This window comes from Chiloscyllium punctatum, chromosome 32 (genome assembly GCF_047496795.1).
Source record: "Chiloscyllium punctatum isolate Juve2018m chromosome 32, sChiPun1.3, whole genome shotgun sequence".
In the NCBI taxonomy this organism is placed as follows: Eukaryota; Metazoa; Chordata; class Chondrichthyes; order Orectolobiformes; family Hemiscylliidae; genus Chiloscyllium; species Chiloscyllium punctatum.
The window spans coordinates 56,011,113-56,038,664 of NC_092770.1; the positions used below are offsets into that span (position 1 = coordinate 56,011,113).

A 27,552-nucleotide genomic window follows, 5' to 3' on the forward strand; every position below is an offset into this window, starting at 1 on the left:
TGGTGTCTGTGGCATTGCCTGTAAGGAATGATTCTCTGAGTGTATGTCAGGCTGTTGCTTAACTTGTCTGTGAGACAGACTTCAAAGTTTGGCTCTAGCCCCGGATATTAGTGAGGAAGTCTTTGCAAGGCCAACAGAGATGTTTCTGCTTTTGTCATTTCCAATGCTGAGGTCAATGCCAGGTGGTCTATCTGGTTTCACTTCTTTTAGACCTTGAACTAATTGATAGAACTGAGTGGCTCGCTAGGCCATTTCAGAGGACAGTTAACAGTTGACCACATGGCTGTGGGTGGGGATTCACATGTAGGCCAGACCAGGTGAGGTTACAGATTTCCTTCTCTGCAAGACATTAATGAGCCAGGTGGGTTTTCCTGAAATTGATAATGGTTTCGTGCTCCTCAGTCACTTCTTAATGCCAGATGTTATCTTTTCATTGAATTCAAATTCCACCAGCTGCCTTGGTGGGATTTGAATCTGTATCCCAAGACCATTAGCTAGGTTTCTGTATTAATAGTCTAATGATTATTCCACTAGGCCATCACCTCCCCACTGCAGTGTTTAGACCCAGTGAGCACTGGCAGCTGGAGACAGGGTCACTGTACCCGGCAGTGTTTAGACCCAGTGAGCACTGGCAGCTAGAGACAGGGTCAGTGTACCCGGCAGTGTTTAGACCCAGTGAGCACTGGCAGCTAGAGACAGGGTCAGTGTACCCGGCAGTGTTTAGACCCAGTGAGCACTGGCAGCTAGAGACAGGGTCAGTGTACCCGGTAGTGTTTAGACCCAGTGAGCACTGGCAGCTGGAGACGGGGTCACTGTACCCGGCAGTATTTAGACCCAGTGAGCACTGGCAGCTGGAGACAGGGTCAGTGTGCCCGGCAGTGTTTAGACCCAGTGAGCACTGGCAGCTGGAGACAGGATAAGTGTGCCTGGCAGTGTTTAGACCCAGTGAGCACTGGCAGCTGGAGAGGGGTCACTGTACCCAGCAGTATTTTGCCTCTGAGCACTGGCAGCTTGAGACAGGGTCAGTGTGCCCAGCAGTGTTTGGTCTCAGTGAGCACTGGCAGCTGGAGACAGGGTCAGTGTGCCCGGTAGTGTTTAGACCCAGTGAGCACTGGCAGCTGGAGAGGGGTCCCTGCACCCAGCTGTATTTTGTCTCTGAGCACTGGCAGCTGGAGACAGGGTGACTGTACCCGGCAGTGTTTAGACCCAGTGAGCACTGGCAGCTAGAGACAGGGTCAGTGTGCCCGGCAGTGTTTAGACCTAGTGAGCACTGGCAGCTGGATACAGGGTCACTGGACCCGGCAGAGATTAGTCTCAATGAGCACTGGCAGCTGGAGACAGGGTCACTGTGCCCGGCAGTGTTTAGACCCAGTGAGCACTGGCAGCTGGAGACAGGGTCAGTGTGCCCGGCAGTGTTTAGACCCAGTGAGCACTGGCAGCTGGAGACAGGGTCAGTGTGCCCAGCAGTGTTTGGTCTCAGTGAGCACTGGCAGCTGGAGACAGGGTCACTGTGCCCGGCAGTGTTTAGATCCAGTGAGCACTGGCAGCTGGAGTTAGGGTCACTGTACCCGGCAGTGTTTAGACCCAGTGAGCACTGGCAGCTGGAGACAGGGTCAGTGTGCCCGGCAGTGTTTAGACCCAGTGAGCACTGGCAGCTGGAGACAGGGTCAGTGTGCCCGGCAGTGTTTAGACCCAGTGAGCACTGGCAGCTGGAGACAGGGTCAGTGTGCCCAGCAGTGTTTGGTCTCAGTGAGCACTGGCAGCTGGAGACAGGGTCAGTGTGCCCGGCAGTGTTTAGACCCAGTGAACACTGGCAGCTGGAGAGGGGTCACTGTACCCAGCAGTATTTTGTCTCTGAGCACTGGCAGCTGGAGACAGGGTCAGTGTGCCCGGCAGTGTTTAGACCCAGTGAGCACTGGCAGCTGGAGACAGGGTCAGTGTGCAGGTGGATAAATCCCCAGGACCTGATCAGGTGTACCCAAGAACTCTGTGGGAAGCTAGAGAAGTGATTGCTGGGCCTCTTGCTGAGATATTTGTATTATCGATAGTCACAGGTGAGGTGCCGGAAGACTGGAAGTTGGCAAACGTGGTGCCACTGTTTAAGAAGGGTGGTAAGGACAAGCCAGGGAACTATAGACCGGTGAGCCTGACCTCGATGGTGAGTAAGTTGTTGGAGGGAATCCTGAGGGACAGGATGTACATGTATTTGGAAAGGCAAGGACTGATTAGGGATAGTCAACATGGCTTTGTGCGTGGGAAATCCTGTCTCACAAACTTGATTGAGTTTTTTGAAGAAGTAACAAAGAAGATTGATGAGGGCTGAGCAGTAGATGTGATCTATATGGACTTCAGTAAGGTGTTCGACAAGGTTCAGAGCTTAAAAATGTGTTGCTGGAAAAGCACAGCAGGTCAGGCAGCATCAAAGGAACAAGAGAATCGACGTTTCGGGCATAAGCCCTTCTTAGGTTCCCCATGGGAGACTGAGTAGCAAGGTTAGATCTCATGGAATACAGGGAGAACTAGCCATTTGGATATAGAACTGGCTCAAAGGTAGAAGACAAAGGGTGATGGTGGAGGGTTATTTTTCAGACTGGAGGCCTGTGACCAGTGGAGTGCCACAAGGATCAGTGCTGGGTCCCCTCTTTTTTGTCATTTACATAAATGATTTGGATGCGAGCGTAAGAGGTACAGTTAGTAAGTTTGCAGATGGAACCAAAATTGGAGGTGCAGTGGACAGCGAAGAGGGTTATCTCAGATTACAACAGGATCTGGACCAGATGGGCCAATGGGCTGAGAAGTGGCAGATGGAGTTGAATTCAGATAAATGCGAGGTGCTGCATTTTGGGAAAGCAAATCTTAGCAGGATTTATACACTTAATGGTAGGGTCCTAGGGAGTGTTGCTGAACAAAGAGACCTTGGAATGCAGGTTCATAGCTCCTTGAAAGTGGAGTCGCAGGTAGATAGGATAGTGAAGGTGGCGTTTGGTATGCTTTCCTTTATTGGTCAGAGTATTGAGTACAGGAGTTGGGAGGTCATGTTGCGGCTGTTCAGTTCTGGTATCCTTCCTATCGGAAAGATGTTGTGAAACTTGAAAGGGTTCAGAAAAGATTTACAAGGCTGTTGCCAGGGTTGGAGGATTTGAGCTATATGGAGAGGCTGAACAGGCTGGGGCTGTTTTCCCTGGAGCGTCGGAGGCTGAGGGGTGAACTTATAGAGGTTTACAAAATTATGAGGGGCATGGATAGGATGAATAAACAAAGTCTTTTCCCTGGGGTTGGGGAGTCCAGAACTAGAGGGCATAAGTTTATGGTGAGAGGGGAAAGATATAAAAGAAACCTAAGGGGCAACATTTTCACGCAGAGGGTGGTAAGTGTGTGGAATCTGCTGCCAGAGGATGTGGAGGAGGCTGGTACAATTGCAACATTTAAGAGGCATTTGGATGGGTATATGAATAGGAAGGGTTTGGAGGGAAATGGGCCGGGTGCTGGCAGGTGGGACTAGATTGGGTTGGGATATCTGGTCAGAATGGACGGGTTGGACTGAAGGGTCTGTTTCCGTGCTGTACATCTCTATGACTCTATGACAATGGCTTCATACTCATCAGTCGCTTCTTAGTACCAGATGTTACTGCCAGTTCTCACTGAGACTGTACACACCAGTGTACACTGACCCTGTCCCCAGCTGCCAACACTCACTGACATTGTACACACCAGAGTACACTGACCCTGTGCCCAGCTGCTAGCGCTCACTGAGACTGTACACACCAGTGTACACTGACCCTGTCCCCAGCTGCCAACACTCACTGACATTGTACACACCAGAGTACACTGACCCTGTGCCCAGCTGCTAGCGCTCACTGAGACTGTACACACCAGAGTACACTGACCCTGTCCCCAGCTGCCAGTTCTCACTGACAGCCTTGGTGGGATTTGAACCTGTATCCCAAAAGCATTAGCTAGGTTTCTATATTAATAGTCTCATAAGTATACCAATAGGCCAGCACCTCCCCACTGCAGAGTTTAGTCTCAGTGAGAACTGGCAGCTGGGGACAGGGTCAGTGTACTCTGGTGTGTACAGTCTCAGTGAGTGTTGGCAGCTGGGGACAGGGTCAGTGTACTCTGGTGTGTACAGTCTCAGTGAGCGCTAGCAGCTGGGCACAGGGTCAGTGTACACTGGTGTGTACAGTGTCAGTGAGTGTTGGCAGCTGGGGACAGGGCCAGTGTACACTGCTGTTTACAGTCTCAGTGAGCGCTAGCAGCTGGGCACAGGGTCAGTGTACACTGGTGTGTACAGTCTCAGTGAGTGCTAGCAGCTGGGCACAGGGTCAGTGTACTCTGGTGTGTACAGTGTCAGTGAGTGTTGGCAGCTGGGGACAGGGCCAGTGTACACTGGTGTGTACAGTCTCAGTGAGTGTTGGCAGCTGGGGACAGGGTCAGTGTACACTGGTGTGTACAGTCTCAGTGAGTGTTGGCAGCTGGGGACAGGGTCAGTGTACACTGGTGTGTACAGTCTCTGAGAACTGGCAGCTGGGGACAGGGTCAGTGTACACTGGTGTGTACAGTCTCAGTGAGTGTTGGCAGCTGGGGACAGGGCCAGTGTACACTGGTGTGTACAGTCTCAGTGAGTGTTGGCAGCTGGGGACAGGGTCAGTGTACACTGGTGTGTACAGTCTCAGTGAGTGTTGGCAGCTGGGGACAGGGTCAGTGTACACTGGTGTGTACAGTCTCTGAGAACTGGCAGCTGGGGACAGGGTCAGTGTACACTGGTGTGTACAGTCTCAGTGAGCGCTAGCAGCTGGGCACAGGGTCAGTGTACTCTGGTGTGTACAGTCTCAGTGAGCGCTAGCAGCTGGGCACAGGGTCAGTGTACTCTGGTGTGTACAATGTCAGTGAGTGTTGGCAGCTGGGGACAGGGTCAGTGTACACTGGTGTGTACAGTCTCAGTGAGAACTGGCAGCTGGGGACAGGGTCAGTGTACACTGGTGTGTACAGTGTCAGTGAGTGTTGGCAGCTGGGGACAGGGCCAGTGTACACTGCTGTTTACAGTCTCAGTGAGCGCTAGCAGCTGGGCACAGGGTCAGTGTACACTGGTGTGTACAGTCTCAGTGAGCGCTAGCAGCTGGGGACAGAGTCAGTGTACACTGGTGTGTACAGTCTCAGTGAGCGCTAGCAGCTGGGCACAGGGTCAGTGTACTCTGGTGTGTACAATGTCAGTGAGTGTTGGCAGCTGGGGACAGGGTCAGTGTACACTGGTGTGTACAGTCTCAGTGAGAACTGGCAGCTGGGGACAGGGTCAGTGTACACTGGTGTGTACAGTGTCAGTGAGTGTTGGCAGCTGGGGACAGGGCCAGTGTACACTGCTGTTTACAGTCTCAGTGAGCGCTAGCAGCTGGGCACAGGGTCAGTGTACACTGGTGTGTACAGTCTCAGTGAGCGCTAGCAGCTGGGGACAGGGCCAGTGTACACTGGTGTGTACAGTCTCAGTGAGTGCTAGCAGCTGGGCACAGGGTCAGTGTACTCTGGTGTGTACAGTGTCAGTGAGTGTTGGCAGCTGGGGACAGGGTCAGTGTACACTGGTGTGTACAGTCTCAGTGAGTGTTGGCAGCTGGGGACAGAGTCAGTGTACACTGGTGTGTACAGTCTCAGTGAGTGTTGGCAGCTGGGGACAGAGTCAGTGTACACTGGTGTGTACAGTCTCAGTGAGTGTTGGCAGCTGGGGACAGGGTCAGTGTACACTGGTGTGTACAGTGTCAGTGAGTGTTGGCAGCTGGGGACAGGGTCAGTGTACACTGGTGTGTACAGTCTCAGTGAGCGCTAGCAGCTGGGGACAGAGTCAGTGTACACTGGTGTGTACAGTCTCAGTGAGTGTTGGCAGCTGGGGACAGGGTCAGTGTACACTGGTGTGTACAGTCTCAGTGAGTGTTGGCAGCTGGGGACAGGGTCAGTGTACACTGGTGTGTACAGTCTCAGTGAGTGTTGGCAGCTGGGCACAGGGTCAGTGTACTCTGGTGTGTACAGTCTCAGTGAGTGTTGGCAGCTGGGCACAGGGTCAGTGTACACTGGTGTGTACAGTCTCAGTGAGTGTTGGCAGCTGGGGACAGGGTCAGTGTACACTGGTGTGTACAGTCTCAGTGAGTGTTGGCAGCTGGGGACAGAGTCAGTGTACACTGGTGTGTACAGTCTCAGTGAGTGTTGGCAGCTGGGGACAGAGTCAGTGTACACTGGTGTGTACAGTCTCAGTGAGTGTTGGCAGCTGGGGACAGGGTCAGTGTACACTGGTGTGTACAGTCTCAGTGAGTGTTGGCAGCTGGGGACAGAGTCAGTGTACACTGGTGTGTATCATAAATTTCAATGATATCAATTCATCTGTGTCTGGTTTATAAACAATAAACTTAATTGTAAAATAGTAAAATAAGTGAATAAATGAAAGACAAGATGAATTTATGAAAGGCAAAACGTTATGCTTTAATGAAGGATTTGTGAAGGGTCGGTCTTGCCTTACAAGTCTTATTGAATTCTTCGAGGAGGTGACCAAGCATGTGGATGAGGGTAGAGCAGTGGATGTAGTGTACATGGATTTTAGTAAGGCATTTGATAAGGTTCCCCATGGTAGGCTTATGCGGAAAGTCAGGAGGCATGGGATAGAGGGAAATTTGGCCAATTGGATAGAAAACTGGCTAACCGGTCGAAGGCAGAGAGTGGTGGTAGATGGTAAATATTCAGCCTGGAGCCCGGTTACAAGTGGAGTTCCGCAGGGATCAGTTCTGGTCCTCTGCTGTTTGTAATTTTTATTAATGACTTAGATGAGGGAGTCGAAGGGTGGGTCAGTAAATTTGCAGATGATACAAAGATAGGTGGAGTTGTGGACAGTGAGGATGGCATTTGTCGTTTGCAAAGGGACTTAGATATGTTGCACAGCTGGGCTGAGGAGTGGCAGATGGAGTTCAACCCTGCCAAGTGTGAGGTTGTCCATTTTGGAAGAACAAATAAGAATGCGGAATACAGGGTTAATGGTAGGGTTCTTAGTCAGGTGGAGGAACAGAGGGATCTTGGGGTCTATGTTCATAGCTCTTTGAAAGTTGCCACTCAGGTGGATAGAGTTTGTAAGAAGGCCTATGGAGTATTATCGTTCATTAGCAGAGGGATTGAATTCAAGAGTCGTGAAGTGATGTTGCAGCTGTACAGGACTTTGGTTAGGCCACAGTTGGAGTACTGTGTGCAGTTCTGGTCGCCTCACTTTAGGAAAGATGTGGAAGCTTTGGAGAGGGTGCAGAGGAGATTTACCAGGATGTTGCCTGGAATGGAGAATAGGTCGTATGAGAATAGGTTGAGAGTTCTCGGCCTTTTCTCGTTGGAACGGCGAAGGATGAGGGGTGACTTGATAGAGGTTTATAAGGGAATAGATAGAGTAGACAGTCAGAAACTTTTTCCCCGGGTACAACAGAGTGTTACAAGGGGACATAAATTTAAGGTGAAGGGTGGAAGGTATACGGGAGATGTCAGGGGTGGGTTCTTTACCCAGAGAGTGGTGGGGGCATGGAATGCGCTGCCTGTGGGAGTGGTAGAGTCAGAATCATTGGCGACCTTTAAGCGGCATTTGGATGGGTACATGGATGGGTGCTTAATCTAGGTTAGAAGTTCGGCACAACATCGTGGGCCGAAGGGCCTGTTCTGTGCTGTATTGTTCTATGTTCTATGTTCTATGTTCTAAGGAAGCTGATGTTTTCTATGTAAACATCCAAAAACAATTTGATGAAGACCCCTATAATAGACTTTGAAACCCATTTCATGAAAAGGGTGCAAATTGCTGGATAAAAAAATTGGCTGACAACAGAAGGCAGAGATTTTATTAACATCTTCTGTTAGTATCTATGCACTCTTTGTTATGACAGGGAGTTGTGAATGAGGAAATACACCGTCATAATGTTACTTACTGTGCAATAATGGTTGTGATGTACTGTCGGAGATTTTGTCTGTTCAGTATCTGCAATCACTAGCCTTTACGTCAGTTCACTGTTCAATTTATTTCTGGGCTTTTCTTCTTCACAGAATATCTACTCAGTTTTCATGATAAGTCAAACATTGTGAGTGCTACCAAGTCACCGATCTCCTTCCTCAGCAGGCTGGGACAGACGATCACTCGCAAGAGGGGGCCGAAGGTAAGCAGCTTGGGGTGCCTGAGATTACACAGAGTGGAGTTGGGCCCACTTGATGAGAGATGGCAGCTATTTGAGTTTTGTTGCGATCAAAACGAAACAAGAGACAATTCATTCAACCAGGAGATAATGGTCAATAAAGACTGACCTTTATTTTCTCTCAAAGTCTCATTGTGCAGTTGTTGTGGATGACATCAGAATAAGGAGGAGATGAAGCTGTTTAATGTCAGGTGCACTGAGAGTTTATAACAATGAGAGAGACAGACATAGAAGGAAATGACAACCAGCCCAGGGATTTGAAGCTCACCTCCTATACTCACCTCCTATACTCCCTCCTGTACAGTCTTGAGAGCGCCCCTCTCCCCTGTGTGATCCAGTGGTACTACTGCCTTCAGCTCTAGCTGTTTCAGTTTGTGTTATTGATGTTTGCTGGGCAGTTTTCTTGTTTGACAGAATTTATTTGTTGCTGTTTTAGACGAGATAACCCTGCACATCCATCAGTCCTTCACTGTGTTGGTGGTTCCATCTGTTTCACAGTTGGAAGCTCTGTAGCCCCCTTCCCTGCTGTTTTTTAATATCTTATTTTTCAAATGCTAATCCAGTTTGTTTGTACTCCAAGCAAAAGGGAGCTTTTTCAGGGAACTGATGAGATCCCAACTGATTCACAAAACTCGCTTAAGATTTAAAGTCGGTCTTATTATTGATGTGGGTTATAAAGATCACCAGAGTCATGAGGTGGATGGATCTTCCTTGCTGTTTGTTGATATTGTACCGTAGGCTTTTTTTTCCCTCCACCTGAGGATGGGACAGGCCTCAGTTTAAGGTTTTGCTGGAATATTGTTCGAATTCTTGGATTGTGATTTGGACCGAAGGGTCTGTTTCCTTACTGTACATCTCTACGACTCTATGCCTGTATGACTCTATTTGTCTCTCTTGATATTCATGGTTTCACACAGCCCCTGTCTTGGTGTCCCCCTCTGGTAAACATTTTCTTTCTGCAAAAGTCCTCTGTGTGAAAATGCTATTCTAACATGCTGTTTCATTACCTGGTGATAGTTCCAACCTATTTTTAAAGTGATCAGCCATTTGTTAAAAAAACACTTCTTCAATAACTTTTGTAACCATCATGTAACCACACTGGTTCAGGTGGAACAAACACCTGAATTTTATAAGTCATCTCATTCTTCATAACATCTTGAAAATTTGTGATCTGTTGTAAGCCTTTGGAGCAGAAAAGGTTAAGAGGTGGCTTTATTTAGATGTTCAAAATTATGAACAATTTTGACAGGGTAACAGAAGGATACAGTATTCAGTTTCCACAAGTAGGCATGTCAGTAAGTAGGGTCACAATTTCAAGATTGTCAGCAGAAGAGCTAGGAGTGAGATGAGGAGCAACTTGTTAACTTAGGATCATTAGAGTTTGGAATGTGCTGCCTGGAAGAATGGTGGAGGCAGATTCGATAGGAGGTTTCAAAAGAGAGCTGGATATATATTTGAAAGGGATGAAGCTAGAGGGCTATGGTGACAGGGCTAGAGAATAGGACTAGCTGGGTAGCTCTTCTAGGAGCAGGTATAGAGACAATGGGCTGAATAGCCTTCCTCTGTACTGTAAACTTCCATGATTCTATAATGGTGCATGAATGCTTGTTAAACAACTATTATAATATGATCAAATTCAGCGTAGAGTTTGAGAGGGGCAAACTCAAAATGGCTGCTCCTTTTATATTGAGGTAAAGTTGCTTTCCAATAAGATGAAGCAAAGACTGTGTCTTATTTGTCTCCTGTGCAGTCCAGTTGCATAAAATGTCAAAGGAAAGTTTTTTTTTAAAAAAAGTACTGGAATGTGGCACAAAACCCACCAGTCAATGTCCCTGAAGGATAAGAGATCTATTTTCTAAAGAAAATGCAGCCACGTACAGCTAAAGAATTAGAAGCTACATAAACTAAAAGAAAAATTACAGAGAATGCGAAGAATAGTACATTGTTCTGATAGCCGGAGAAAAGACAGAAAGGAGACAAAATCAATGGTAAATGTTAGATAAAGGAATGTGATAAGGACCTTGCAATGGAAATCAAAATCAATATAAACACCTTTTTATATCTGTTTGAGGAATGGTGTTAATGCTGATCTTTCAAAGTATCAATATGTTCAGTAATTACTTTACAGCAGAACTTACAAGAGAAAAAGAAACTAAAATTCCATTCACCCCCAAAGAAACAAAATATTGAATCAGCAAAATAAGGAAAGTAGAAATAATGGCACAAGTGAGGGATGACCACATGGTTTCCATCCTAGAGTTAAAAGCACTTAAAATGAGCACATTAAACTGCCCTGAGCAGGAACTGTCTCTCCAGAATGGCATGTTATAAAATTGCTCTCTGATTGCAGTAAGGTGACAGAGGAAGTCTAGGGAATTATTGAACTGTCAGCTTAACATCAGGTTTGGAGTGATTACTGGGTTTTATAAATAAGGAGAGTGACCGAAGATAGCAGGCCACTATGATGATGTTGAGCAGATGGAGTTAGTTTTACAATCAGCTCTGATCTCAAGGGGCTCCTCCTGCTCCCGAACACCAATGCAATTGACTGTTGAGGAGATGCCATTAGTTAATATGTCTGATCAACCACTCTCAGAACCTTCACAGTCCGGGGCTAACACCACTGTTTCACAAGCAAAACTACAAACGTACCTGGCAACATTTAAAACAATCAGCTATTCAAACTCAACAAGCTAAAAGGGGGCTTTCCTGTTCTCTCTCTTTATTTGACATCAGGAGAATCTCAGTGAGCTTGGCATGGGTTGTGGAAGATGGTCTCAGGAGATTAGGGAAGGTTTAGTGAGATCACTATCCAGGCTTCTTAGTCCCACTGTCTCAGGTCATCCTGCTCTCTCTCCTGCAATATCAAGCTCACTGCACCAGATGACCCTGCTCTCTCTGACCCGTGATAGTGAGCTCACTGTCCTGAGTTATTATAGAACATAGAACCTGACTGCACAGTACAGGCCTTCGGCCCTCGATATTGCACCGCCCTGTGAAATCAACCTAAAACCTATCTATCCTACACTATTCCATTCTCGTCCATATGTTTATCCAATGTCCATTTAACTGCCCTTAAAGTTGGTGAGACTACTACTGTTGCAGGCAGTGCGTTCCACACCAAGAACCTACCTCTGACATCTCTCTGACATCTGTCCTATATCTATCACCCCTCAATTTACAGCTATGTCCCCTCACACTATCCATCACCATCCGAGGAAACAGGCTTTCACCGTCCACCCTATCTAACCCTCTAATTACCTTATATGTCTCAATTAAGTCACCTCTCAGCCTTCTTCTCACTAACGATAACAGCCTCGAGTCCCTCCGCCTTTCCTAATAAGACCTTCCCTCCAGACCAGGCAGCATCCTAGTAAATCTCCTCTGAACCCTTTCCGAAGCTTCCACATCCTTCCTATAATGCGGTGAACAGAACTGTACGCAATACTCCAAGTGTGGCTGCACCAGAGTTTTGTACAGCTGTAGCATAACCTCATGGCAATGAGACTCAATCCCTCTACCAGTAAAAACTAACACACTGTATGCCTTCTTAACAACCCTATCAACTTGGGTGGCAACTTTCAGTGATCTATGCACATGGACACAGATCTCTCTGCTCATCTACACTACCAAGAATCTTACCATTATCCCAGTACTCTGCATTTCTGTTACTTCTTCCAAAGTGAATCACCTCACATTTTTTCGCATTAAACTCCATTTGTCACCTCTCAACTAGCTCTACAGCTTATCTATGTCCCTCTGTAATCTACAACAATCTTCGTCACTATCCACAACTCTACCGACCTTAGTGTCATCCTCAAATCTACCAACCCATCCTTCCGTGCCATCATCCGGGTCATTTATATAAATGACAAACAACAATGGACCCAAAACAGATCCTTACCCCACTAGTAACTGAACTCCAGGATGGATATTTCCCATCAACCACCACCCTCTGTCTTCTTTCAACTAGCCAATTTCTGATCTAAACCACCAAATCACTCTCAATCCCATGTTTCCATATTTTGTGCAATAGCCTACCGTGGGGAACCTTATCAAACGCCTTACTGAAATCCATATTGAATTGAATTGATTGTCACGTGTACTGAGGCACAGTGAAAAGCTTTGCCTTGTGAGCAATACAGGCAGATCAGATAGTTAAGTAGCACAAATTAAGTAAATAATAGGTATACAGCAGCAAAAACAAAAACATGGATACAGGCGAAAGTTAAGAGTTTGAAAGTCCATTCAGTATTCTAAAGACAGTAAGGTAGAAACTGTTTCGAAACCAGCTGGTGCATCTGTTCAGGCTTCTGTACCTCCTCCCCTGATGGTAGAGGTTGTAGAAAAACATTGCCAGGGTGGGAGGGATCTTTGAGAATGCTGGCGGCCTTTTCTTGACAGCGGGCCTGGTAGATGGATTCTATAGATGAGAGGTTGGTCTTTGCGATTGTCCGGGCCGAGTTCATCATTCTCTGTAATCATCTCTGATCTTGAATGGTACAGTTGCCATACCAGGGAGTGATACATCCAGACATAATACTCTCGATGGCGCACCTATAAAAGTTGACAAAGGTTTGGCCATCATGCCAAATTTTCTCAGCTGTCTGAGGAAGAAGAGATGTTGTTGGGCCTTTGTAACCACTGCGTCTACACGAAGAGTCCAAGAAAGCTTGTTGTGGATGGCCACTCCCAGGAGCTTGACATTCTCCACTCGTTCCACCTCTGTGCAGTTAATGTGTAGGGAGGCATGAGTAACATCCCACTTTACCATTTTACCAGATGTAGTTTGTTTCGTCGCCATCTGAGATTCAAAAGTCTATGTGGTGTCATCAGTGAATTTGTAAATGGCATTAGTCTGGTATTTGGCGACGCAGTCATGGGTATACAGTGAGTACAGGAAGGGGCTGAGTACGCACCCCTGGGGGCTCCAGTGTTGAGTGTTAGTGAGGATGAAATATTGTCCCTGATCTTCACTGATTGTGGCCTGTGGGTCAGGAAACTGAGGATCCAGTTGCAGAGAGTGGGGCTTAGTCTGAGATCACTAAGTTTAGTAATCAGTCTCAAGGGGATAATAGTTTTGAAGGCTGAACTACAGTCAATGAGTAGGATTCTTATGTAGCTGTTCTTGGTGTCAAGTTGTTCGAGGGAGGAGTGAAGGGCAAGTGATATGGCGTCTGATGTGGATCTGTTGGTCCGATAGGCAAATTGGAATGGGTCAAGAGTAGTGGGGAGGCTGGAGCTGATTAATGCCATGACCAGCCTTTCAAGGCACTTCATGATCACTGAAGTTAGGGCCACTGTGCGGTAGTCATTGGGACATGCTGCCTGAGCCCCCTTGAAACAGGGACAGTGGCCTGCTGCAGGGAGAGGTTGAAGATGTCCGGGAAGACCCCTACCAGTTGATCTGCACGTGCTCTGAGTGAACAGCCTGGTATTCCGTCTGGTCCCATCGCTTTCCTTGGATTCACCTGAAGGAAAACTGATCTGACCTCTGATGCAGTGACTGTTGGGATAGGTTTGTCAGGAGTTGTCAGAATAGCTGTTACCTCTCCGCCAAAGTTCTGCTCAAAGCAAGCATAGAAGGCGTTGAGGTGATCTGGGAGGGATGTGTCATCGTCTGCTATCTTGCACTGTCTCGTTTTAGAAACTGTGATGTCATTCAGTCCTTTCCATAGTCGCTGGGTGTCTGCCTCAGGTCTAGTTTGGATCAGTATTGGTCCTTGGTTGTCCTTTTGACTCTGCGAAGGTCATACTTGGATTCCTTATATTTGAGTGGGTCTCCTGATCTGAAAGCCTCATGCCTGGCTTTTAGCAGGTTCTGTATGTCCTGATTCATCCAGGGTTTCCAGTTGGAGAACACCCAGGTTGACTGCCTCGGTATGCAGTGTTCCACACACTCGCTGATAAAGTCTGTGTCGATGGTGGCGTACTCGTCCAAGGTACCTGTGGATTGTTTGAACACCACATCAACCACTTTCCCCTCATCCACCTTATTGGTCACCATGTCAAAGAACTCAAAAAGGTTTGTGAGGCATGACCTACCCTTCACAAAACTATGTTGACTGTCCCTAATCAAATTATTCCTTTCTAGTTGATTATAAATCCTATCTCTTAAAACCCTTTCCAACGCTTTACCCACAAGTGAAGTAAGGCTCGCTGGTCTATAATTTCCAGGGTTGTCTTTATTCCCCTTCTTGAACAAGGGAACTATATTTGATATCCTCCAGTCTTCTGGTACTATTCCTGTAGACAATGATGACATAAAGAAATTAACCAAAGTCTTAGCAATCTCTGAGCACTTTGGTGATAGTGACCACAATTCGGTTATGTTTACTTTTGCGATGGAAAAGGATAGGTATGTACCGCAGAGCAAGAGTTATAGCTGGGGAAAATGCAATTATGTTGCAATTAGGCAAGATTTAGGTTCCATAGGCTGGGAAAGGAAATTGCAGGGGTTGGACACAATTGAAATATAGAACTTATGGAAATTTGCATCAGCAAATATCCTCCCCGATATTGGTACCCACTGGTTCAGGTGTAGGCCATCCTGCTTGTAGAGGTCCCACCTGCCCCAGAATGAGTCCCAATTATCCAGGGATCCAAAACCCTCCCTCCAGCACCATCCTTGTCGCCACGTGTACAACTCTTCTCTTTCCCTATTCCTCACCTCGCTAGCACGTGGCACAGCCAACAAACCAGAGATAACAACTTTGTTTGTTCGAGCACTAAGCTTCCACCCTAGCTCCCTGAATTTCTGCTTTAAATCCCCATCCCTTTTCCTACCTATGTCGTTGGTGCTTATGTGGACCAGGAATTGGGGCTGCTCCCCCTCCCCTTCAAAGATCCCAAAAACATGATCAGAGACATCACAAACCCTGGCACCTGGGAGGCAATGCACCAACCGTGAGTCTCTCTCGTCCCCACAGAACTTCTTATCTGTCCCCCTAATTATGGAGTCCCCATTGAGTTATGCCCTGCTCCTCTTCCCCCTTCCCTCCGAGCAATAGGTACATATTCTGTGCCGGAGACCTGTACCCCATTGCTTACCCCTGGTCATCCTCCCCCAACAGTATCCAAAATGGTATGCTTGTTGTTGAGGGGAATGACCAGAAGGAAACCCTGCACTATCTGCTGGTTCCCTATCCGTCCACTGACAGTAACCCATCTACCATTATATCGAGCTCTCTGTCCCGGGATATCGAGCTCACTGTCCCGGGATATCGAGCTCACTGTCCCGGGATATCGAGCTCTCTGTCCCGGGATATCGAGCTCTCTGTCCCGGGATATTGAGCTCACTGTCCCGGGATATTGAGCTCACTGTCCCGGGATATCGAGCTCTCTGTCCCGGGATATCGAGCTCTCTGTCCCGGGATATCGAGCTCTCTGTCCCGGGATATCGAGCTCTCTGTCCCGGGATATCGAGCTCACTGTCCCAGGATATCCTGCTCTCTGTCTCAGGATATTGAGCTCACTGTCCCAGGTTATCCTGCGCTCTGTCCCGGGATATCGCCGGGATATTGCCGGGATATTGAGCTCACTGTCCCAGGATATCCTGCTCTCTGTCCCGAGATATTGAGCTCACTGTCCCAGGATATCCTGATCGCTGTCCCGGGATATCGAGCTCACTGTCCCAGGTTATCCTGCTCTCTGTCCCGGGATATCGCCGGGATATTGAGCTCACTGTCCCAGGATATCCTGATCGCTGTCCCGGGATATCGAGCTCACTGTCCCAGGTTATCCTGCTCTCTGTCCCGGGATATCGCCGGGATATTGAGCTCACTGTCCCAGGATATCCTGATCGCTGTCCCGGGATATCGAGCTCACTGTCCCAGATTATCCTGCTCTCTGTCCCGGGATATTGAACTCACTGTCCCAGGATATCCTGCTCTCTGCCCCGGGATATCGAGATCACTGTCGCAGGTTATCCTGCTCTCTGTCCCAGGATATCATGGGACAGTGAATGCAATACCCCAGGATAGCAGGATAACCCAGGACAGTCAGACAGCTCGATATTCTGAAACAAAGAGCAGGTGGACCAGCCACAGTGAGCCCAATATCCCGGGACAGAGAGCAGGATAACCTGGGACAGTGAGCTCGATATCCCGGGACAGAGAGCAGCTAACCTGGGACAGTGAGCTCGATATCCCGGGACAGAGAGCAGCTTATCCTGGGACAGTGAGCTCGATATCTCGGGACAGAGAGCAGGATATCCTGGGACAGTGAGCTCGATATCCCGGCGATATCCTGGGACAGAGAGCAGGATAACCTGGGACAGTGAGCTCGATATCGCGGGACAGAGAGCAGGATATCCCGGGACAGTGAGCTCAATATCTTGAGACAGAGAGCAGGATAACCTGGGACATAAGCTCGATATCCCGGGACAGAGACCAGGATATCCTGGGACAGAGACCAGGATATCCTGGGACAGAGACCAGGATATCCTGGGACAGAGAGGAGGATATCCGGGGACAGAGGGATCGATATCCGGGGACAGAGGGATCGATATCCGGGGACAGAGGGATCGATATCCGGGGACAGAGGGATCGATATCCGGGGACAGAGGGATCGATATCCGGGGACAGAGGGATCGATATCCGGGGACAGAGAGCTCGATACCTCGGGACAGAGAGCAGGATAACCTGGGACATGAGCTCAATATCCCGGGACAGTGAGCAGGATATCCCGGGACAGTGAGCTCGATATCGCGGGACAGTGAGCTCGATATCGCGGGACAGTGAGCTCGATATCGCGGGACAGTGAGCGCGATATCCCGGGACAGTGAGCGCGATATCCCGGGACAGAGAGCAGGATATCCCGGGACCGAGAGCTCGATATCCCGGAGCTTATTGATCTCGCTGTCCTGAGTTATTGATCACAGTGTCCTGTGTTATTGGTCTCACTTTCCTGGCTTGTTGATCAGTCTTTCCTGGGTTATTGTTCTCAATGTCCTGGATTATTGAATACCCTGTCCTGGGTTAGTGATCTCTCTGTCCTGGGTTAGTGATCTCTCTGTCGTGGGTTAGTGAACACACTGGGAGAAAGTGAGGACTGCAGATGCTGGAGATCAGAGCTGAAAATGTGTTGCTGGAAGAGCGCAGCAGGTCAGGCAGCATCAAAGGAGCAGGAGAATCGACGGTTCTCCTGCTCCTTGGATGCTGCCTGACCTGCTGCATTATTGAACACACTGTCCTGGATTATTGATCAGTTCTGTCCTGGGTTAGTGATCTCCGTGTCCTGGATTATTGAACACACTGTCCTGGATTATTGTACAGTTTTGTCCTGGATTATCGAACACACTGTCCTGGGTTATTGATCAGTTCTGTCCTGGATTATCGAACACACTGTCCTGGGTTATTGAATAGTTTTGTCCTGGATTATCAAACACACTATCCTGGGTTATTGAACAGTTCTGTCCTGGATTATCGAACACACTGTCCTGGGTTATTGATCAGTTCTGTCCTGGATTATCGAACACACTGTCCTGGGTTATTGAATAGTTTTGTCCTGGATTATCAAACACACTGTTCTGGGTTATTGAACAGTTTTGTCCTGGATTATCGAGCACACTGTCCTGGGTTATTGAACAGTTTTGTCCTGGATTATCGAACACACTGTCCTGGGTTATTGATCAGTTTTGTCCTGGATTATCGAACACACTGTCCTGGGTTATTGAACAGTTTTGTCCTGGATTATCGAACACACTGTCCTGGGTTATTGATCAGTTCTGTCCTGGATTATCGAACACACTGTCCTGGGTTATTGATCAGTTCTGTCCTGGGTTATTGAACAGTTTTGTCCTGGATTATCGAACACACTGTCCTGGGTTATTGAACAGTTCTGTCCTGGGTTATTGAACAGTTTTGTCCTGGATTATCGAACACACTGTCCTGGGTTATTGATCAGTTCTGTCCTGGATTATCGAACACACTGTCCTGGGTTATTGATCAGTTCTGTCCTGGATTATCGAACACACTGTCCTGGGTTATTGAACAGTTCTGTCCTGGATTATTGAACAGTTCTGTCCTGGATTATCGAACACATTGTCCTGGGTTATTGATCAGTTCTACCCTAGGTTATTGATCTCAGTGTCCTGGGTTAGTGATCTCAGTTTCCTGGGTTTATTGATCACACTGTTCTGATTTATTGATCTTGCTGTTCCAGGCCGTCCTCTCCGATATCCTGATACGACCTCTGACAAGGTTGTAGAGTATGTTTAAGCATTGTGTTCTGTTGCCTTCTATTTTAGGCGTCCTCTGAGAAACCAACCAGGCCGCCAGCAAAGCAAGTGAGTTAGTGCTTTCTCAAGGTTCCCAGTCACCTTCGTACTTACAGACATTGTATACAAACTTAATGCAGTCCACGTGGATCAAGTGTACCGAGTATATCCTGTCAACTCTCAGCCCATGTATAGCCTCACCCAGTCCACATTGACCCTATATACGCAGTGAGACCTGTCCACACTCTCTCAGTGTCCAGAGTAATGCGATCCACACTGACCCAGTGTACAGAGTGACCCCTGTCCACACCGAGACCGTGTACATAGTGAGCCCTGTATGCACCAAGCCTGTGTACAGAGTGAGCCCTGTGTGCACTGAACCTGTGTACAGCGTGAGCCCTGTCCACACCGAGACTGTGTACAGAGTGAGCCCTGTCTGCACCGAGCCTGTGTACAGAGTGAGGCCTGTCTATACTGACCCTGTGTACAGAGTGAGCCCTGTCTGTGCCGAGCCTGTGTACAGAGTGAGGCCTGTCTGTACTGACCCTGTGTACAGAGTGAGGCCTGTCTGTACTGACCCTGTGTACAGAGTGAGCCCTGTCCACACCGAGCCTGTGTACAGAGTGAGCCCTGTCTGCACCGAGCCTGTGTACAGAGTGAGCCCTGTCCGCACCGAGCCTGTGTACAGAGTGAGCCCTGTCCACACCGAGCCTGTGTACAGAGTGAGCCCTGTCCACACCGAGCCTGTGTACAGAGTGAGCCCTGTCCACACCGAGCCTGTGTACAGAGTGAGCCCTGTCCACACCGAGCCTGTGTACAGAGTGAGCCCTGTCCACACCGAGCCTGTGTACAGAGTGAGCCCTGTCCACACCGAGCCTGTGTACAGAGTGAGCCCTGTCCACACCGAGCCTGTGTACAGAGTGAGCCCTGTCCACACCGAGCCTGTGTACAGAGTGAGCCCTGTCCACACCGAGCCTGTGTACAGAGTGAGCCCTGTCCACACCGAGCCTGTGTACAGAGTGAGCCCTGTCCACACCGAGCCTGTGTACAGAGTGAGCCCTGTCCACACCGAGCCTGTGTACAGAGTGAGCCCTGTCCACACCGAGCCTGTGTGCAGAGTGGGCCCTGTCCACACCGAGCCTGTGTGCAGAGTGGGCCCTGTCCACACCGAGCCTGTGTACAGAGTGGGCCCTGTCCACACCGAGCCTGTGTACAGAGTGGGCCCTGTCCACACCGAGCCTGTGTACAGAGTGGGCCCTGTCCACACCGAGCCTGTGTACAGAGTGGGCCCTGTCCACACCGAGCCTGTGTACAGAGTGGGCCCTGTCCACACCGAGCCTGTGTACAGAGTGGGCCCTGTCCACACCGAGCCTGTGTACAGAGTGGGCCCTGTATGCTTTGTGCACCCGTACAAGGTGGCCTTTGTTGTCCTCTAACACTTTGCAAAATGTGATCCATTTCTCATATTTTTCACTGTCGTGAGCATTGTGCAGACTAGTAAGCCCATACAGAATGATCCCATCTTTCCTGCAATCCTTACGTGTCACTCCAGGTTTTGAGAAATTAATTGGATTGGACGAGTTGGTCCAAAGAGGTTGTCTCCGTGTTGTAAGACTCAGGGCTCTGCGAGATCCGTTTTAGTGAGGCCGACTGGAGGCTACTATCCGGTGTTTTTTTGATTAATGTGTTTCTGTGTTTGTATATTTTAGGGCAGTTTAGAACGAGGGACACAAACGAGGAAGCCAGAGAAACCAGTAAGTCTGTGTTGATAATAGAGACTGACCCTTGTCCACACTGACCCATGTACAGAGTGACCCCTATCGACCACGAGCCTGTGTGCACAGTGACTCCTGTCCACCCTGACCCTACGTACAGATAGACCCCTGTCCTAACTGACCCTGTGCACACATTTCCTCCTGAAGATGCAAACCAGGGAGCCAGTGAAAGATGTGTTAGTCAGTTACAGATAGAATAAATATTATTATAACCTACTCCCTGTACAGAGTGAGCCCATCAATAACCTCTCCGTATAGAGAGTGAACCTTGTCCGCACTGACATTGTGTACACGGTGACCCCTGTCTGCACTGTCGCCATGTACAGATGACCCCTGTCCGCACTGACCCCATGTATAGAGTGACCCGTCCACACTGAGCCAGTGTACCGAAGACCCCTGTCTGTACTGACCCTGTGTACAGAGTGACCCCTGTCCGCACTGACCCCATGTATAGAGTGACCCGTCCACACTGAGCCAGTGTACCGAAGACCCCTGTCTGTACTGACCCTGTGTACAGAGTGACCCCTGTCCGCACTGACCCCATGTATAGAGTGACCCCTGTCCGCACTGACCCCATGTAGAGACTGATCACTGTCCACACTGAGCCAGTGTACCGAAGACCCCTGTCTGTACTGACCCCGTGTTCAGAATGACCCCTGTCCGCACTGATCCCATGTATAGAGTGACCCCTGCACACTGACCCCATGTAGAGACTGATCACTGTCCACACTGAGCCAGTGTACCGAAGACCCCTGTCTGCACTGACCCTGTGTACAGAATGACCCCTGTCCGCACTGATCCCATGTACAGAGTGACCCCTGCACACTGACCCCATGTAGAGACTGATCACTGTCCACACTGAGCCAGTGTACCGAAGACCCCTGTCTGCACTGACCCTGTGTACAGAATGACCCCTGTCCGCACTGATCCCATGTATAGAGTGAGCCCTGTCCGCACTGATCCCATGTATAGAGTGAGCCCTGTCCACACTGACCCCACGTACAGAGTGACCCATGTCCACACTGACCTCATGTACAGAGTGACCCCTGTCCACACTGACACCCTTGTAGACAGTGACCCCTGTCCACACTGTCCCTGTGTACAGAGTGACCCCTGTCCACACTGACCCCATGTACAGAGTGACCCCTGTCCACACTGACCCCATGTACAGAGTGACCCCTGTCCACACTGACCCCATGTACAGAGTGACCCCTGTCCACACTGACCCCATGTACAGAGTGACCCCTGTCCACACTGACCCCATGTACAGAGTGACCCCTGTCCACACTGACCCCATGTACAGAGTGACCCCTGTCCACACTGACCCCATGTACAGAGTGACCCCTGTCCACACTGACCCCATGTACAGAGTGACCCCTGTCCACACTGACCCCATGTACAGAGTGACCCCTGTCCACACTGACCCCATGTACAGAGTGACCCCTGTCCACACTGACACCCTTGTAGACAGTGACCCCTGTCCACACTGTCCCTGTGTACAGAGTGACCCCTGTCCAAACTGGCCGTGTGTGGAGAGTGACCCCTGTCTGCACTGACCCCATGTAAAGAGTGACCCCTATGCACACAGACACCGTCTGGAAAATGTGACCTCTGCCAGCATTAACCTTGTGTACAGGATAACCCGTGCCCATACTGACATCATGTATAGAATGACTCCTGTTGGTTTTGACCCGTGGACAGAGTGACCCTTTTCCGCACTGACCCTGTGTTTAGAGATAGTTCTGTCCACACTGATCTCCTGTACACAGTGACCCACATCTGCACTGATACGATGTACAGTGCAAACCCTGACCGCACTGACCCAGTGTCCAGAGTGACCCCTGTCCACGCTGCTCCCAATTATAGCATGACTCGCGTACAGTGTCACCCCTATCCACACTGACCCTGTGTACAAAGTGACCCCTATCCACACTGACCCTGTGTACTAAGTGACCCCTGTCCGCACTGATCCCTGTGCGGAGTGACCCCTGTCCGCACTGATCCCTGTGCGGAGTGACCCTGTCCGCACTGATCCCTGTGCGGCGTGACCCCTGTCCGCACTGATCCCTGTGCGGCGTGACCCCTGTCCGCACTGATCCCTGTGCGGCGTGACCCCTGTCCGCACTGATCCCTGTGCGGAGTGACCCCTGTCCGCACTGATCCCTGTGCGGAGTGACCCCTGTCCGCACTGATCCCTGTGCGGAGTGACCCCTGTCCGCACTGATCCCTGTGCGGAGTGACCCCTGTCCGCACTGATCCCTGTGCGGAGTGACCCCTGTCCGCACTGATCCCTGTGCGGAGTGACCCCTGTCCGCACTGATCCCTGTGCGGAGTGACCCCTGTCCGCACTGATCCCTGTGCGGAGTGACCCCTGTCCGCACTGATCCCTGTGCGGAGTGACCCCTGTCCGCACTGATCCCTGTGCAGAGATTGACCCCTGTCCACACTGATCCCCGATACAGAGTGACCCCTGTCCATACTGACCACCTATACAGATTGACCCCTATCCACGATGATCCCCTATACAGAGTGACCCCTGTCCGCACTGATACCCTGTGCAGAGATTGACCCCTGTCCACGCTGATCCCCTATACAGATTGACCCCTGCCCACACTGACCACCTGTGCAGTGACCCCTGTCCACGCTGATCCCCGATACAGAGTGACCCCTGTCCACACTGACCACCTATACAGATTGACCCCTGTCCACACTGACCATCTATACAGAGTGACCCCTATCCACGATAATCCCCTATACAGAGTGACCCCTGTCCGCACTGATACCCTGTGCAGAGATTGACCCCTGTCCACGCTGATCCCCTATACAGATTGACCCCTGTCCACACTGACCACCTGTGCAGTGACCCCTGTCCACGCTGACCATCTATACAGAGTGACCCCTATCCACGATAATCCCCTATACAGATTGACCCCTGTCCACACTGACCACCTATACAGAGTGACCCCTGTCCACACTGACCACCTATACAGATTAACCCCTGTCCACACTGACCATCTATACAGAATGACTCCTGTTGGTTTTGACCCGTGGACAGACTGACCCTTTTCCGCACTGACCCTGTGTTTAGAGATAGTTCTGTCCACACTGATCTCCTGTACTCAGTGACCCACGTCTGATCCCCTATACAGAGTGACCCCTGTCCACACTGACCACCTAAACAGATTGACCCCTGTCTACACCGGCACCATGTACAACATGATCCGAGTACAGAGTGGTCTTGGTACCCACTGATATGGTGCACACAGTGACCCTTGTCCACACTGACCCAGAGTTGCTTCATCTGACAGGATTTCTGATTAATTTCTTTGTCTTTTTCTAATTTAAGACATTAACGTATCTAAGATGCAAACCAGGGTGCCAGTGAAAATTGTGAGTTAGTCAGTTAGAGATGGAGTAAATATTATCATAACATTTTTCACTGTCAACGGGGGTGGTACCAGGGGACTGGAGAATGGCGAATGTTGTGCCCCTGTTCAAAAAAGGGAATAGGGATAACCCCAGAAATTACAGGCCAGTTAGTCTTAATTCGGTGGTAGGCAAAGTAATGGAAAGGGTACTGAGGGATAGGATTTATGAGTATCTGGAAAGACACTGTTTGATTAGGGACAGCCAGCACGGATTTGTGAGGGGTAGGTCTTGCCTTACAAGTCTTATTGAATTCTTTGAGGAGGTGACCAAGCATGTGGATGAGGGTAGAGCAGTGGATGTAGTGTACATGGATTTTAGTAAGGCATTTGATAAGGTTCCCCATGGTAGGCTTATGTGGAAAGTCAGGAGGCATGGGATAGAGGGAAATTTGGCCAGTTGGATAGAGAACTGGCTAACCGGTCGAAGTCAGAGAGTGGTGGTAGATGGTAAATATTCAGCCTGGAGCCCAGTTACAAGTGGAGTTCCGCAGGGATCAGTTCTGGGTCCTCTGCTGTTTGTAATTTTTATTAATGACTTGGAAGAGGGAATCGAAGGGTGGGTCAGTAAATTTGCAGACGATACGAAGATTGGTGGAGTTGTGGATAGTGAGGAGGGCTGTTGTCGGCTGCAGAGGGACTTAGATATGATGCAGAGCTGGGCTGAGGAGTGGCAGATGGAGTTCAACCCTGTCATGTGTGAGGTTGTCCATTTTGGAAGGACAAATAAGAATGCGGAATATAGGGTTAACGGTAGGGTTCTTAGTTAGGTGGAGGAGCAGAGGGATCTTGGGGTCTATGTTCATAGATCTTTGAAAGTTGCCATTCAGGTGGATAGAGCTTGTAAGAAGGCCTATGGTGTATTAGCGTTCATTAGCAGAGGGATTGAATTCAAGAGTCGTGAAGTGATGTTGCAGCTGTACAGGACCTTCGTAAGGCCACATTTGGAGTACTGTGTGCAGTTCTGGTCGCCTCACTTTAGGAAAGATGTGGAAGCTTTGGAGAGGGTGCAGAGAAGATTTACCTGGATGTTGCCTGGAATGGAGAATAGGTTGTACGAGGATAGGTTGAGTGTGCTAGGCCTTTTCTCATTGGAACGGCAAAGGATGAGGGGTGACTTGATAGAGGTTTATAAGATGATCAGAGGAATAGATAGAGTAGACAGTCAGAGACTTTTTCCCCGGGTACAACAGAGTGTTACAAGGGGACATAAATTTAAGGTGAAGGGTGGAAGGTATAGGGGGGATGTCAGGGGTAGGTTCTTTACCCAGAGAGTGGTGGGGGCATGGAATGCGCTGCCTGTGGGAGTGGCAGAGTCAAAATCATTGGTGACCTTTAAGCGGCAATTGGATAGGTACATGGATAGGTGCTTAAGCTAGGACAAACGTTCGGCACAACATCGTGGGCCGAAGGGCCTGTTCTGTGCTGTATTGTTCTATGTTTTATGTAACATACCCCATGTACAGAGTGACCCCTGTCCGCTATGAGCATGCACAGAATGACCCCTGCCCTCTATGAACCCATGTACAGAGTGACTCCTGTTCGTGCTGACCCTGTGTACAGAGTGACCCCTGTCCGCTATGAGGCCATGTACAGAGTGACCAGTGTCTGCTATGAGCAGGTGTACAATGTGCCCTATGTCTTTTTTAGATGTTTCGATTCCCTACAGTGTGGAAACAAGCCCTTCAGCCCAACCAGTCCACACTGACCCTCCGAAGACTAACCCACCCAGACCCATTACTCTCTGACTAATGCACCTAACACTATGGGCAATTTCCCATGGCCAATTCACCTCATCTGCACATCTTTGGACTGTGGGAGGAAACTGGAGCACCCGGAGGAAACCCACGCAGACCCGGGGAGAGTGTGTCACCGTCAGTCACCTGAGGCTGGATTCGAACCTGGGACCCTGGTACTGAGAGGCAGCAGCGCTAACCACTGAGACACCATGCCGTCATCTGACACTTTGCAAAATCTGATCCCTTTCTCATTCTTCTCCTGTGCTTGTTGTGAATGTCGTGCAGACTAGGAAGCACATACAAAATGTTCCTAATTTAATCAGAATCCTTCGGCTTTACTTCACGGAGTCATAAATAGTTAATATACCTTTGAGGAATCCTTTTCTGTGGGGCAAACTGCTGACTAAAATCCTGGCAATTTTTGATGCCGGCATTTCTGTGTTTGTATATTTTTGGGTCGTTTAGAGCTAGGGACACAAATGAGGATGCCAGAGAATCAAGTAAGTTAGCCCCCTGTTGATAATAGATACAGATCCTTGTCCACATGGATCCTTGTCCACATTGACACACATAGTGACTCCTGTCCGCACTGACCCCATGTGACGAGTGAGCCCTGTCCCCTATGAGCACCTGTACAATGTGGCTTATGTTATTGTCTGACACTTCGCAAAACCTGATCCCTTTCTCATTTTTTCCCTGAGTCTGTTGTGAATGTTGTGCAGACTAGAAAGCACATACAGAATGATCCCAATTTAATTAGAATCCTTCCATGTCACACCAAGTCTAGAGAATTACTTAATGAACCTTTGGGGAATCCCTGACCATAAGGCCGACTGCAGACTATGATCCTAGGATATATTGATGCACGTTTCTGTGTTTGTACATAGTAGGATAGTTTAGAACAAGGAAACTGGAGAAACAAGTAAATTAGATTAGATTAGATTACTTACAGTGTGGAAACCGGCCCTTCGGCCCAACAAGTCCACACCGCCCCGCCGAAGCGCAACCCACCCATACCCTTACATTTACCCCTTACCTGACACTACGGGCCAATTCACCTAACCTGCACATCTTTGGACTGTGGGAGGAAACCGGAGCACCCGGAGAAAATCCACACAGACACGGGGAGAATGTGCAAACTCCACACAGTCGCTTGAGGCGGGAATTGAACCTGGGTCTCTGGCGCTGTGAGGCAGCAGTGCTAACCACTGTGCCACCGTTCCTGTTGATAATAGAGACTGGATGCCTGATGAAGGGCTTCTGCCTCAAACGTTGACTCTCCTGCTCCCCGGATGCTGCCTGACCTGCTGTGCTTTTCCAGCACCACATTCTCGACAACAATAATAGAGACTGACCTTGTTCCACAGTGCTACAGAGTGATCCCTGTTCACACTGACTCGGTGTACACAGCATCCCCTGTCCACACTGTCCCTCTGTACGGTGGATCTCCTGACCACATTGCCGGTGCTTTGTCATTAGTGTCTAACTGAATCCACACTCTAGACTCTCTGTGACCTTGTACTCATCAACATTATTTGCATTTGAGGCACAAACAGAACAGTGCGATTGGTCACAGGTATGTCAATCTGTTACAGGTGGTGGAGAAAGAAGTTGTCTTGTGCAGAGTGTTCCCTTTGAAGTGAGTGCACAGTCTGCTCCTGGGGGTTATTGATAAATGTGTTTCGATATTTTAGAATGAGAGACAGAATCTTGGAAGCCAGAGAAACAAGTGAGCTAGACCCTACTGAAGACAGGGTAAATCTTCCTCCACTGCCCCCATGTACAGAGTGACCATACTCTACAATGACCCTGTATACAGAGTGACCCCCGTCCACACAAACAGTGACCCCTGTACAGAGTGACCCCTGTCCTTCCTGACTGTGTACGCACACTGAACTTATGAAACTTTGTACACAACAGATACTTGAGTTTGAGATGTCTACCACGATATCAGATCGATTTGCCTCTGTCTTTTTCTATTTTAGGATCTTTACGTATCGAAGATGCAAACCAGAGTGCCAGTGAAAGATGTGAGTTAGTCAGTTACAGATCGAGTAAATATTATCATAACCTATCCCAAGTATGAAGTGACCCATGTCCACACTGACCCCGTGTACAGAGTGACCCCTGTCCACACTGACCCCGTGTACAGAGTGACTCCGTCCTCACTGACCCCCTGTGCAGTGTGACCCCTGTCCG

General features: G+C 49.1%; 1 protein-coding gene across 1 annotated transcript in view; it reads left to right on the forward strand.

Annotated features, from left to right (window-relative positions):
• The window catches only part of LOC140458192 (protein-methionine sulfoxide oxidase mical3a-like), a 433,786-nt gene that overhangs the window by 196,852 nt on the left and 209,382 nt on the right, over window positions 1-27,552 (forward strand). Inside the window, exons 15-18 of the mRNA XM_072552428.1 lie at window positions 8,050-8,159; window positions 18,445-18,483; window positions 20,124-20,168; window positions 27,339-27,383. Of these exons, the coding sequence (XP_072408529.1) occupies window positions 8,050-8,159; window positions 18,445-18,483; window positions 20,124-20,168; window positions 27,339-27,383 (239 nt within the window). The remainder of the gene's footprint in view (window positions 1-8,049; window positions 8,160-18,444; window positions 18,484-20,123; window positions 20,169-27,338; window positions 27,384-27,552) is intronic.